The sequence below is a fragment of the Ranitomeya variabilis genome, chromosome 1, assembly GCF_051348905.1.
Source record: "Ranitomeya variabilis isolate aRanVar5 chromosome 1, aRanVar5.hap1, whole genome shotgun sequence".
In the NCBI taxonomy this organism is placed as follows: Eukaryota; Metazoa; Chordata; class Amphibia; order Anura; family Dendrobatidae; genus Ranitomeya; species Ranitomeya variabilis.
The window spans coordinates 346905106-346918901 of record NC_135232.1 but is presented as its reverse complement, the minus strand read 5'-3'; the positions used below and the strand labels follow the sequence as shown (position 1 = coordinate 346918901).

At 42.7% G+C, this 13796-nt stretch overlaps 1 protein-coding gene across 1 annotated transcript in view; it reads left to right on the top strand.

The window, feature by feature from the left end:
- Positions 1–12181, top strand: part of LOC143795519 (uncharacterized) — a 146615-nt gene extending 134434 nt beyond the window's left edge. Inside the window, exons 2-5 of the mRNA XM_077281012.1 lie at positions 10416–10487; positions 10586–10799; positions 10893–11052; positions 11164–12181. Of these exons, the coding sequence (XP_077137127.1) occupies positions 10416–10487; positions 10586–10799; positions 10893–11052; positions 11164–12181 (1464 nt within the window). The remainder of the gene's footprint in view (positions 1–10415; positions 10488–10585; positions 10800–10892; positions 11053–11163) is intronic.
- The last annotated feature ends 1615 nt before the right edge of the window (positions 12182–13796 follow it).

Here is a 13796-nt window from a genome sequence, read left to right as displayed (position 1 = left end):
CCGCACAACTAGAAGTGGCCGGGTAGCATGCCTACGTTTTTTATCCCTAGATGCCCAGCGCCAGCCGGAGAACTACCTAATCCTAGCAGAGGAAAAGACAGTCCTGGCTCACCTCTAGAGAAATTTTCCCAAAAGGCAGACAGAGGCCCCCACATATATTGGCGGTGATTTTAGATGAAATGACAAACGTAGTATGAAAATAGGTTTAGCAAAATCGAGGTCCGCTTACTAGATAGCATGAAGACAGAAAGGGCACTTTCATGGTCAGCAGAAAACCCTATCAAAACACCATCCAGAAATTACTTTAAGACTCTAGCATTAACTCATAACACCAGAGTGGCAATTTCCGCTCACAAGAGCTTTCCAGACACAGTAACGAAACAGCAGCTGTGAACAGGAACAAAAAGCAAAAACACACAAGGACAAAAGTCCAACTTAGCTAGGAGTTGTCTAGTAGCAGGAACATGCACAGAAGGCTTCTGATTACATTGTTGACCGGCATGAAACTGACAGAGGAGCAAGGTTATATAGCGACTCCCACATCCTGATAGGAGCAGGTGAACAGAGGGGATGATGCACACAAGTACAATTCCACAAGTGGCCACCGGGGGAGCCCAGAATCCAATTTCACAACAGATTGTTAAGAAAAGACCATTCAAAAATTTTGGGCTGCTTCACAAGGAGTGGACTGCACCTTGAGTCATTGCTTAAAGAGCCACCACACACAGACATATCCAGGACATGGGCTGCAAGTGTCGCAATCCTTGCATCAAGCCACTCATGATCAATAAACAATGCCAGAAGCATCTTACCTGGGCCAGAGAGAAAAAGAACTGGACTGTTGCTCAGTGGTCCAAGGTGTTGTTTTCAGATGAAAGTAAATTTTGCATTTCATTGGGAAATCAAGGTCCCAGAGTCTGGAGGAAGAGTGAAGACACTGAAGAGGCACACAATCCAAGCTGCTTGAGGTCCAGTGTGAAGTTTCTCCACAATCAGTGATGGTTTGGGGAGCCAAGTCATCTAATGGTGTAGGTCAGCTGTGTTTTATCAAGACCAAAGTCAGCGCAGCCGTCTACCAGGAAATTTTAGAGAACTTCATGCTTCCCTCTGCCGACAAGCTTTTTGGAGATGGAAATTTCATTTTCCAGCAGGACTTGGCACCTGTCCACACCACCAAAAGTCCCAATACCTGGTTTAAGAACAACAGTATCACTGTGCTTGATTGGCCAGAAAACTCACCTGACCTTAACCCCATAGAGAATCTATGTGGTATTGTGAAGAGGAAAATGAGAGACTCCAGATCCAACAGTGCAGACAAGCTGACAAGCTGAAGGCTACCATCAAAGACACCTGGGCTTCCATAATACCTCAGCAGTGTCACAGGATAATCGCTTTCATGCCAGGCCACATTGATGCAGTAACTGATGAAAAAGGAGCTATGGCCAAGTATTGAGTGCATTTACTGAACATACATTTCAGTAGGCCAACATTCCGGATTTTAAAATAATTTTTCAAGCTGGTGTTATAAAGTATTCTAATTTACTGAGATAATGACTTTTGGGTTTTCATTGACTATAAGCCATAATCATTAACATTAACAGAAATAAACACTTGAAATAGATCACTCTGTTTGTAATAACTCTATATAATATATGTGTTTCACTTATTGTATTGAAGAACTGAAATAAGTTAACTTTTTGATGATATTCTAATTTTGTGAGAAGCACCTGTACCACCAACACTTTCCTATGTAGTGCCTGCATAAGTAGGAAGTGAACATTTACCCAAATTAAGTATTGTTTCTGCTTTGAATTTTATGCTCATTCATACGTGAAAAGGGGTAAGACACTTAGCATTGTTGACTACTAAAAACATGAACAAAAAATAAGTCCAATTATGATTGTAACAATAGCAGCAACAACAGCTGAAATTGGTCATATCTAGCGCTGTACATGTGAGGTTTATAGTTCATATGGATCAGTTCATTAAACATTCATATTTTTTTAGCAGCAAGGTTTTGATCATGACAGATCCAATGACAGACGTGATTAACTTCTATGTCACTCAAGCTAATGCCCAAATCCATTCATTTGCATCATCGAATCCTGCATTAATTTTTTTACAGGGTCTGTCATGATCCAATTTAGTGTTTATAAAGGTTAATTGGTGACAGGTACATTTCAATTCATTATCAGCTTATATATAGGTTGGAGAACAAAAGCTAATAGGCAGATTTATCAATACCTTATAAATTTTAGACAGTGCAAACTTAAAATAGATAGTTTTGAAATGTGTCAAGTTATCATAGTGTTTAATGATGTTTGATAAATCTGTAAACAGTTTTTCTTTGCACAAATTACACAAGTATTTCGGTGCATTTAGCTTGATAGATATGCCCCATGTGCCTCAAAACTGAAAATGTAACCTTGTGGCTCTATACCTTTAGATTTATCTTTAGCCCCATGTACATTATTCTGACTCCGTACTAGGCTGCCGATATTCTTGGAACCTGAAAGATAAAAAATGCACAAACAAAGTCAAAAACGATAAACAACTGTAAAGTCCAAATATACTACATGGTTGATGGCTTGTAGTCCACAGCAGCAAAATAAGTTCAAGTTCCAGTGGAAACCCATTGTCGACTCAACATGCAAACACTTCAACCTATCCAATAATCCAAATGTTGAAAGTTCTATGCTGTAGCACAGCTGGAGGTATGCTCCCCGCCGTGTGCTGTATACAGTAATGTCTTTCATGTGATACCTTTGTGTCATGAAGCACTTGGCGATGTACTGTATGTCAGGTGAACATCAGCCTGCACAAAAGATGACCATCTCAAGTGGCATCCTAAGTGATGAGTCCTCAGCTTCATCACTGGTGCCACAGATGTGCAGTATGTAGGGATGGTTGTCTTTTTCTCTCCTTCGGACTTCGGTTCCACAGGCTCATATGCACTGCTTGCATTAATCGAACAAGGTTCCTCATTAAAGAGGCTTGGAAGCGGCAGCCACATATTGTTACTAAGGCTAGAAGCAGATGCGAGTCCTATTCATTGATCAGCTGGGCCCAGGACTGAGGAGATGTGATGCCACTGCTCAGGAGTCACTGGCAATTTCCACTGCCTGTAAAACAGTACAAAGTTCTAGCCTTGGAGCAGTGTGCAGGTTTTGGGCTCAGTTTGACATTTGCAATGTAGCCTGTTGCTGGTCTCTGAGGTCCTCAGACAGGCCTCTGCATCCTCTGCAGCCATGGCCTCTGTAGATGCATTGAAAAGTATGTGGACTTCCCCCTGATGACATTTGAGATGGAAGTTAAGGCATAGCAACATGGGATTTGGAGATGGTCTACAATCTTCAAAGACTTCTTCTATGTCTCCTATCTTTGTTTTTTTCTGAGACTTTTGTTTTTGAGACTGTTATTCCTTAATGTTGCTTTCAGCTACCATCAGGAAGGAAGTCTACATCTTCTCTGATGCATCTGCAGAGGCCATAGCTGCAGTAGCTTATTTGAAGACCTCAGAAGCAGGCAACATAATTTAACAAGGATCAGATCCGTACTCTTGGCATCATTATACTGAGTGAAATATCTTGGTTGGTGAAATCTGTCTAATGGTTGTTCATTAATCTTTATTTTCAGTTTTTAGTTAATGATATGCTCGTGCCCCAGGGATGGGCCTGCAAGAGGAAACTTTATGTGGTGCTCTGATTACATATTCATAATGCAGACAGCTGTCAGGTCACTGATCCCTCACTGACCTGCCCCCTAGTTTGAATAATGAATATACTTGAAAAAAAAAAAAAAAAAACTTCTGCAGGCAGGTGCCAGCAGTGCCACCTGCTCTGCAGCATAATCGCATGTTTTATGTGCCAATAATATCTGTTCTTCATGCTATTCAGCTAGAAAAAAATAATCTATTTGAAAATGTACCTGAGCATTAGCAGCTAATGGTGTATATAGCTGCTGTGATCCGATAGCTGCTACTGCTCATGCGCCGCCCGTGCCTGCGCAGTAACAGCTCTCTGCTATCTCGCTCAATACACTTGCATTAAGCAAGGCCTTGTCCATATAGTTGGACTATGGCCACTAGTATGCACATCACTTCTATGATGTCTTTTAGATGATCGGTGAGGGTCTCAGGAACCAAACCCCCACTGACCAGCTGATAATTAAAGGGCCTAAAACATTTTAAACATTTTCCAAGAATCTACTTAGGATGCTTAATACTAGTACTGACTCCATCTAATCAGTACTATGGTTCCTGTATGGTCCGTAATTGTTGGTGGCTGGTAAAAAAAATCTTACAATATCTCCTTACCCTTGTTAACCCCTTTCTGACATTAGATGTTCTAACTCGTCCATGTGCCCTGGGCCCGTATGCCCATGGACAGGAAAGTACGTCACAAGCGATAAACCGCGCTCACGGGGGGAGAACGGCTGATTGGTGCCTGGTGTCAGCTGATTCTCACAGATGACACCCAGCACTAAGTGCCAGGAGAGGTCATGGACTGCTCCCGGCACTTTAATCCCCGGTCTCCAGAGTTGAGAAACTTCCTGTCATGCGCAGTGTATGTCAGGAAGTCTCTCAGTGTCAGTGTACAGAAGCTGCAGTGCTGACAGCTTCTGTAGCAAACAGATCTGCATGCTATTGAAGCGATAAGCCTGCAGAAAATGAGTGTCCCATAGTGGGACAAAGTGTAAAAATAAGAATGAATTAACATTTTTTTTTTTAATAATTGTTAAAATATTTAAAAAAATAATAAAAAATAATAATGAAAAAAATAAATATTTATTCCATCAATAAATAATTATTTGAATTAAAAATCTAAACAATAAAAGTACACATATTTGGTATCGCCACGTCCATATCAAACTGACCTATAAAACTGTCCTACTAGTTAACCCCTTTACGGAATACCATTTAAAAAAATAAGAAAAAACTAGCCCAAAAAAATGTTTTATCAACATACCGCCGAACAAAAAGTGGAATAACACGCAATCAAAAAGACGGATATAAATAATCATGGTACCACTGAAAATGTGATCTTGTCCCGCAAAAAACAAGCCATGATATAGCTCAATCACCAGAAAAATAAAAAAGTTATAGCTCTTAGAATAAAGGGATGCAAAAATAATTATTTTTTATATAAAACGGTTTTTATTGTATAAAAGCGCCAAAACATAAAACGATATAAATGAGGTATCGCTGTCATCATACTGACCCGAGTAATAAAACTGCTTTATCAACGGTGTAATTGCCACCCCCTCAAAAGAAATTCATGAATTGGTGGTTTTTGTTCATTTTGCCTCCCAAAAATCAAAACAAAAAGCAATCAAAAAGTGTCATGCGCCTGAAAATGGCACCAATAAAAACATCAACTTGTCCCGCATAAAACAAGACCTCACATGACTCTGTGGGCCAAAATATGGAAAAATTATCGCTCTCTAAATGTGGTGATGCAAAAACTATTTTTTGCAATAAAAAGCATCTTTTAGTGTGTGACAGCTGACAAACATAAAAACCCGCTATAAATAGTAAATCAAACCCCCTTTATCACTGCCTTAGTTAGGGAAAAATAGTAAAATTTTAAAAAAGTATTTATTTCCATTTTCCCATTAGGGTTAGGGTTGGGATTGGGATGGGGTTGGGGTTAGGGTTGGGGCTGGGGTGAGGGTTAGGGTTGGGGCTAGGGTTAGGTTTGGGGCTGAAGTTAGGGTTAGGGTTGGGGCTAAAGTTAGGGTTAGGGTTGGGGCTAAAGTTCGGTTACGGTTGGGATTAGGGTTAGGATTGGGGTTAGGGTTGGGTTTAGGGTTAGAGGTGTGTTAGGGATAGGCTTATGGTTAGAGTTCGGATTAGGGTTAGTGGGGTTTCCATTGTTTAGGCACATCAGGGGCTCTCCAAACACGACATGGCATCTGATCTCAATTCCAGCCAATTTTGCATTGAAAAGTCAAACAGCGCTCCTTCCCTTCTGAGCTCTGCCATGCGTCCAAACAGTGGTTTACCCCAACAAATGGGGTATCAGCATACTCAGGACAAATTGCACAACAACATTTGGGGTCCAATTTCTCCTGTCACCTTTCAGAAAATAAAAAATTGGGGGCGAAAAAAATAATTTTTTGTGAAAAAAAATGATTTTTTTATTTTTACGGCGCTACATTATAAACTTCTGTGAAGCACTTGGGTTTCAAAGTGCCCACCACACATCTAGATAAGTTCCTTAGGGGGTCTACTTTCCAAAATGATGTCACTTGTGGGGGGTTTCAATGTTTAGGCACATCAGGGACTCTCCAAACGTGACATGGCGTCCGATCTCAATTCCAGACAATTTTGCATTGAAAAGTCAAACGGCGCTCCTTCCCTTCTTAGCTCTGCCATGCGCCCATGGGTTTACCTACATATGTGGGGTATCAGTGTACTCAGGACAAATTGTTCAACATATTTTTGGGTCCAATTTCTCCTGTTACCCTTGGTAAAATAAAATAATTTGGATCTGAAGTAAACTTTTTGTGAAAAAAGTTAAATGTTCATTTTTTTAAACATTCCAAAAATTCCTGTGGGCACCTGAAGGGTTAATAAACTTTTTGAATGTGGTTTTGAGCACCTTTAGAGGTGCTGTTTTTAGAATGGTGTCACTTTTCGGTATTTTCTATGATATAGACCCCTCAAAGTGACTTCAAAGTGATGTGGTCCCTTAAAAAAAAATGGTGTTGTAAAAAAATGCTCAACATTTTTGCCAAATTTCCATTTTTGTCACAAATACCGGTAAATGTTTAAATTCTGGATCATGAGGGCCACCGCCATTCTGCTCTGATTAGCGTAGAGACAGGATGCAGCTGGAGTGAGGAACAGTGTTAGGTTTTGTATGTGCATACTCTGCAGTCATGTCTGTGGGAGCACTATGTGTAAAGACAAATTTTTCTAGTCTGCACGCATGTCTGTGAAAGTTGTGTGCGGTGTGTAAAAACAAATTGTTCTACTCTGTATTTATGTCTGTGGGAATAGTGTGCATTTTAGGCTACTTTCACACTAGCGTTAACTGCATTACGTTTCAAAACGTCTTTTTTCAGAAAAAACGCATCCAGCAAAACTTTTTGCTGGATGCGTTTTTTTCCCATAGACTTGTATTGGCGACGTATGGCGACGGATTGGCATACGTCGTGTACGTTTTACGACGGATGCGTCGAAATTTGGCGACACGTCGTCTCAAAAAAACGTAGATTGTAACGTTTTTTGTCTACGCCTAAAAAACGTGTCGCGACGCATCCTGCGGCATACGTCGTTGGCTGCAATGGAAGCCTATGAGCGACGGATGCGTCGGGACACGTCGTACGACGCAATGCAGCGCTGCAATACGTTTTTTTTACACTGAGCATGCTCAGAAGCTGGATTTTGTTGCCAATTGGCCAGACACCCCCAAATCTATATAAACCTGGCCTGGGCCTTCAACCCCACATATGCCTGCAAGACCCATGAGAAGACTTCCAGCAAGAGCTAGCCAGCCACAAGACCCCAGCGTGACACAGGAGCCAGCCACAGGAAGGAGCCAGCCACAGGAAGGAGCCAGCCACAGGACTCCAGCCATAAGACCTCAGCCACAAGACCACAGCCTGACACAGGAGCCAGCCACAGGAAGGAGCCAGCCACGGGACTCCAGCCACAAGACTCCAGCCACCATAGAGCCAGTGTGAGTATTGCAATTTTTGTGTGCATCTGTGTGCCTGTGCATTTGTGTGTGTATATGAGGTACTGACTACAGAAAGAGCTTAAAACCTGAAGAGAACCTGAGGCCTGCCATCGTCCTGCACCAGCCAGTGCCATGCTAGAGTCCAGATGCAGCCTGATTCCAGCCACTGTGAAGACCTGCTGCTTCAGCCAAAGGATTGTCAGCCTTTTGTATGTGTGTGTGTGTGTGTGTGTATGCGTCTTCTGATTGGGTTAACCTTTCTGCCTTTGTTGTACATATGTGTATTTGCCTAAAGCTATGTGCGTGCATGTGTGTATTTTTGTACGGCTGTGTGCTTTTGTATCATGTGCCTGCACCATATTATGCCTTTGCCAATTTTATGCCTGTTCATGTGGGAGGGTATGTGTCCATGTGCAGGATTGCATCAGGATGTGGTCAGGATTTTCCATCAGTATTTGTACGCCAAAACTAGGAGTGGGTGATCAAAGCAAAAGTATGCCTTTTTTCGTATTATACTTTACCTAATTTTTACACTCCTGGTTTTGGCTTTACAAATACTGATGGAAAATCCTGACCAAATTCTGAGGCGATCCTGAATGTGGACACATACCATGCATGTTTTTTGTGTGCGTCTTGTTGATTGCATGTGCATTTGTCCATGCTGTAATAGGTTATTTGCCTTTTTCTGATGTATTGACTGTATAGTGGTCTGTGCAGCATGTGGTTTAATTTTTTTTTTTTTTTTTAAAATCTGATGTGTTTTTTAAAAAAGTCTAGCGGTCTGCAGCTTGTGGTTTGAATGTGTGAGTGTGGGTTTTTTCTATTTAATAAAAGTGTTGATTTTTTTTAAATTACAGTTATAACCTTTTGCAGTTGAAGTACTTGTATTTAAAATAAAGAGCATGTCAGCTCCTAATTGTGATTTAAAAAAAAAAAGAGTGAAAAAAAAAATTATAATAAAATGTTTATAAAAAAAATGTCCGTAGTATTATTTCATAAAGGTAAATTTAAAACTGGTGTATGTACCAATGGTTACACATGCAATACAGGGTTGGTTGAGGGCTAATTTTTTTAATAAAGGTTAACCTGTATTTTTTTTTTTTTATTTTTTTTTTGGGGGGGGGGGGGGGGAGGTTATTTATTTTACATAAAATGTGTCAAATATATTTTTTCTTGGTGTTAACATTAAAAAATTTTATTTTATGGGACATGGAAATTAATGGTATATCGTGCCACTTTTTTGGGGGGGGTTTTGGTGTTCACCTGTATGAACATTTCTGACATCATTTTAGTAGGGTGTTTATCATTGAGCATTACCTAGTTCAGGGGGTGGTCTAACTATAGATCCATTATACATATTAACAGATAAACCAGGACCGCTGCCCACCAGGACACAGCCGCTGCCCACCAGGACACAGCTAAAGTGCTAGAAGTAAGTTTTGAAGACCCCAAATCTGCTACTTCAATGTGTAGAGCAGATTGCAAGTGTCTTTTAACTTACAGAGCCACCAGGACCACAGCCACCGGCTATCCCACCAGGACCACAGCCACCGGCTATCCACCAGGACCACATTTTCTATTCTTTAAAAGTAAGTTTTGAAGACCCCAAATCTGCTACTGCAATGTGTAGAGCAGATTGCAAGTGTCTTTTAACTTACAGAGCCACCAGGACCACAGCCACCGGCTATCCCACCAGGACCACAGCCACCGGCTATCCACCAGGACCACATTTTCTATTCTTTAAAAGTAAGTTTTGAAGACCCCAAATCTGCTACTGCAATGTGTAGAGCAGATTGCAAGTGTCTTTTAACTTACAGAGCCACCAGGACCACAGCCACCGGCTATCCCACCAGGACCACAGCCACCGGCTATCCCACCAGGACCACAGCCACCGGCTATCCCACCAGGACCACAGCCACCGGCTATCCACCAGGACCACATTTTCTATTCTTTAAAAGTAAGTTTTGAAGACCCCAAATCTGCTACTGCAATGTGTAGAGCAGATTGCAAGTGTCTTTTAATTTACAGAGCCACCAGGACCACAGCCACCGGCTATCCCACCAGGACCACAGCCACCGGCTATCCCACCAGGACCACAGCCACCGGCTATCCCACCAGGACCACAGCCACCGGCTATCCCACCAGGACCACAGCCACCGGCTATCCCACCAGGACCACAGCCACCGGCTATCCCACCAGGACCACAGCCACCGGCTATCCACCAGGACCACATTTTCTATTCTTTAAAAGTAAGTTTTGAAGACCCCAAATCTGCTACTGCAATGTGTAGAGCAGATTGCAAGTGTCTTTTAACTTACAGAGCCACCAGGACCACAGCCACCGGCTATCCCACCAGGACCACAGCCACCGGCTATCCCACCAGGACCACAGCCACCGGCCTTTGTACATCAACAATGTCCTCTTCTGACAGCCCTCCTCCACAGCAACAGCGTTTATCGGTAAATTAACACAAAACATTTTTTTTTTTTTAAATTTCTTTAAATTACATTTTTATGGATAACTACATGCATAAATTATGTTTCAACAGGAAGCTGAATCAGATGAGGAGCTGTCAGAAGGGGGCGAGACGGGTGGAGAGATGCAAGTGGAGGAGGAACCAAGTGTAAGTATTGGTGAAACAGTTGCTTTGCACATCACACTGCACCATACACAAAACAGATTACTAAACACCTGCCTACCTTAACTGAGAATTTGTTTCCTTTATTTCAGGCTGCTGCTGCCGCTGAAGGCTCTCCCAGACAGTCCCAGAGTCGGCGGACTCGTCGCCGCGGTCGGCCATCAGTGAGTTTTTTTTTTTTTGGGGGAGGGGGATTCTATTGGTACTTTAGTATTTCAGTGTACTAATTTGTTTGTTTTCCTTTTTTTTTTTTTTGACACAGGCTTCACAGCGTGCTCCCGCAGAAGAGGAGGATGATGATGATGACATTGATGTAGACTGTCTCATCGAGGAGGTTCGTGAGCGGGAGCCGCTGTGGAACATGGCTGACCGCAGGCATGCAGATACCGGTGTCACCCGTCGGCTCTGGGACGAAGTGTGTCGCACCCTGTTTCCAAGGCGGGAGAGCCTTCATCCTCAGCAGCAGAGCAAACTAGGTAAGTATTCACTTTCCAGTGATGTTTTGAGCTGACTGTAATGTATTGCATTTACCAATTTTTTGTTTTTTCTTTTGATTCTTGTCTTCACAGTTGGAAAGGTTAGGAAGCGGTGGCGGTCACTGAGGGATCGCTTTAAGAGGGAATTCAATGATGAGATGAAGGCCCCGAGTGGCTCTGCAGGAAGGAAGAGGAGCAGATATAAATATGGCCAGGCCCTCTCCTTCCTGAGGCGAACCATGCTAAGCAGAGTGTAAGTATTCTACAGCCCAATTATAACCATGTTAACCTGTCTACTTAGTTTGCTTTCAGTCAGGGCTTTTTCATTCCAATGTATTAATTTCTTTTGTTTTTTCTTTCACAGCACCTTCTCCAGCCACCGGGCGCCTGCATCTTCCTCTGCGCCCTCTGGAGCGATCCCTCCTGAGTCCGCCACTGAGGGCCACGTCGGTAGGCCCCACACCTCTGTCCCCTCCTCTGACCCCTCTGTCCTCTCCTCTGACCCCTCTGTCCCCTCCACTTCATCCGCCCCAAGCAGTGGAGCATTATTGCAGGCTTCATTGCTCGCATCTGATGCTGAACAGTTAGCGTTCCCTTTACCCCACCCCTCTGATCCTGCCACCTCGACACCACCATTAGGTTCGTGGCGGCAGCGCCAGAGGGGTCAGGAAAGGAGCTATGCTCCTGAGTTCTTACACCTGAATGCATCCTTCCAAGGCTCTTTCAAAATTTTGGGAGAGCAAGTGACTGCTGGTTTCAACATGGTGCAATCACGCATCAGTGAAACAAGCCAGGAAACCAGCAGTCGCTTGGATAGGCTGCATTCAGCTGTAAGTCCCGATCCGGCCAACCTTTTTTTCCAATCCATGCTCATGAGCATGGAGAAGCTTTCTTTTGAGCAACAGATGCGGGTAATGAATACCTGCCATAATGCTGCACTGCAGGCCATTAATGAATCGACCCACACACCTCACCACACCTCCACTCCAATTCCACACCAGGCCCCATTTCCACACCATACCCCCCATTACCAAACCCAGCCCCAATACCCACACCAGCAGCATTACCAAACCCAGCTCCAATCCCCACACCAGCACCATTACCAAACCCCACGCCAGTCCCACTACCCTACCCAGTCACAATACCCGACCCAGTCCCCACAACAATCCCGGCCCCCAGACCAAATTACTTCCCCAATGTTTTCCTTACTGAACTTTTCTCTTCCACCTACCCCAACACCACCCCCCTCTGGTCAGCCTCTTGGTTTAACCCCCCCTTCCACTGCACCACAAACAAGTAGGGTTTCCCCACCTATCGACGTGGTCCAACCTTCCGGCCCATCCTCCTCTCATATCTCCACCCAACAATTTGAAAATTTGTAAATTGTTATTAATATAAATAATTATAAAAAATGTTCACATTTTTCAAAAAAAAAGTTGGAAAATAAAAATATATTTTTTTTGCAAAACAAAAAAAAAAAAAAAAATAGTTAAAATAAAATTTGGATTACAATTCTACTCTTTGTGTGTGTGTGGATTTATTAAGGTTATATAATAAAAAAAGGTTTAATAAAAACAAACACCAGACATGTAAGAGGTATAACATAATGGTTTTACTAGCAAGAAAACCACGCTTTTGGGCCTTTTTTTTTTTGGGGGGGGGCAGAAACACTTTTTTTACATAACCAAAACACATGGGAAACAGGTTACACATGGGAAACAGGTTACACAATCATGTCTTGCCACGGGATCCGCCCGACAGGTGAGACAAAATAATCGGCAAACTGGTCCCTCATCCTTGTAACTGAACTTGTAGAGCGAAACGAGCTGCTGCGGTAGTCCCACAAGGTGGTCTCCAACTCTTCATCATCCAAAGAAACGGGCTCCTTTGACAGGACAAAGTTGTGGAGCACCACACAGGCTTTAACTACCTCGTCTATAGTTGTTGTTTTCAGCTTGATAGCCGTCAGCAGAACTCGCCACTTCGCCGTCAATATGCCAAAGGAACACTCCACTACTCTTCGTGCTCTAGTAAGCCGGTAATTAAAGACCCGCTTGGTATGGTTTAAGTTCCGGCTACTGTACGGTTTCAGTAGGTGCAGCGACAGTTGAAAGGCTTCATCACCTACAAAGACATATTCCAGGGCTGGGTCATTTGTTCCTGGCAGTGGTCTGGCTGGCGGAAAATCGTAGCTCTCTCCATAAAGGCAACGACCCATCGGAGAGTTTTTAAACACTTGCGAATCGTTGGACCGTCCATACGCTCCAATGTCCACGGCAAGGAACCTGCAGTTGGCGTCTGCAATAGCCATAAGGACGATGGAGAAATACTTCTTATAATTATAATACTCCGATCCTGTTCCTGCCGGTTTCGCAATCCTTATATGTTTCCCGTCAACTGCACCCACACAATTAGGGAAATTGCAAATTTGCTGAAACTCTTCTGCACTTCGCAACCAGATTTCCATGGATGGTTGGGGGATATACTCTGGTTGCAAAGTGGTCCAAACAGCCCGACATGTGTCCTTCACTATTCCAGAGATAGTTGAAATGCCCAGCCTGAACTGATAATGGAGCGAAGTCATAGATTCACCCGTAGCTAGGAAACTGTATAAAAAAAAAAAATAAAAATGTTAGAAAATATTGCACAGACAAACAATTTTTAATATGGCACTGTTAATTTTTTTTTTAAGGACAGGACACCCAATGAAACCAGCATGAAACCGGTGTTAAAAAACAGTGGAATGTCCGCCAAGAAAACCCAAACTACATGCTGCAGAAAATAGTGCGCAATATGTCAGCGCAGTATTATCTGCAGCATGTAATATAACATTCAAAATGACCAATGACAGAAAAAAAGCAGTTGCATGTCATCAAACCCAAAAAAAACCAAAAAAAAAACAAAAAAAAAAACTGCAGAACATGCAACGCAATATTTCAGCGCAGTATTTTCTGCAGTCTGTTATCTAACATTCAATAGCAGCAATGACATTTAAAT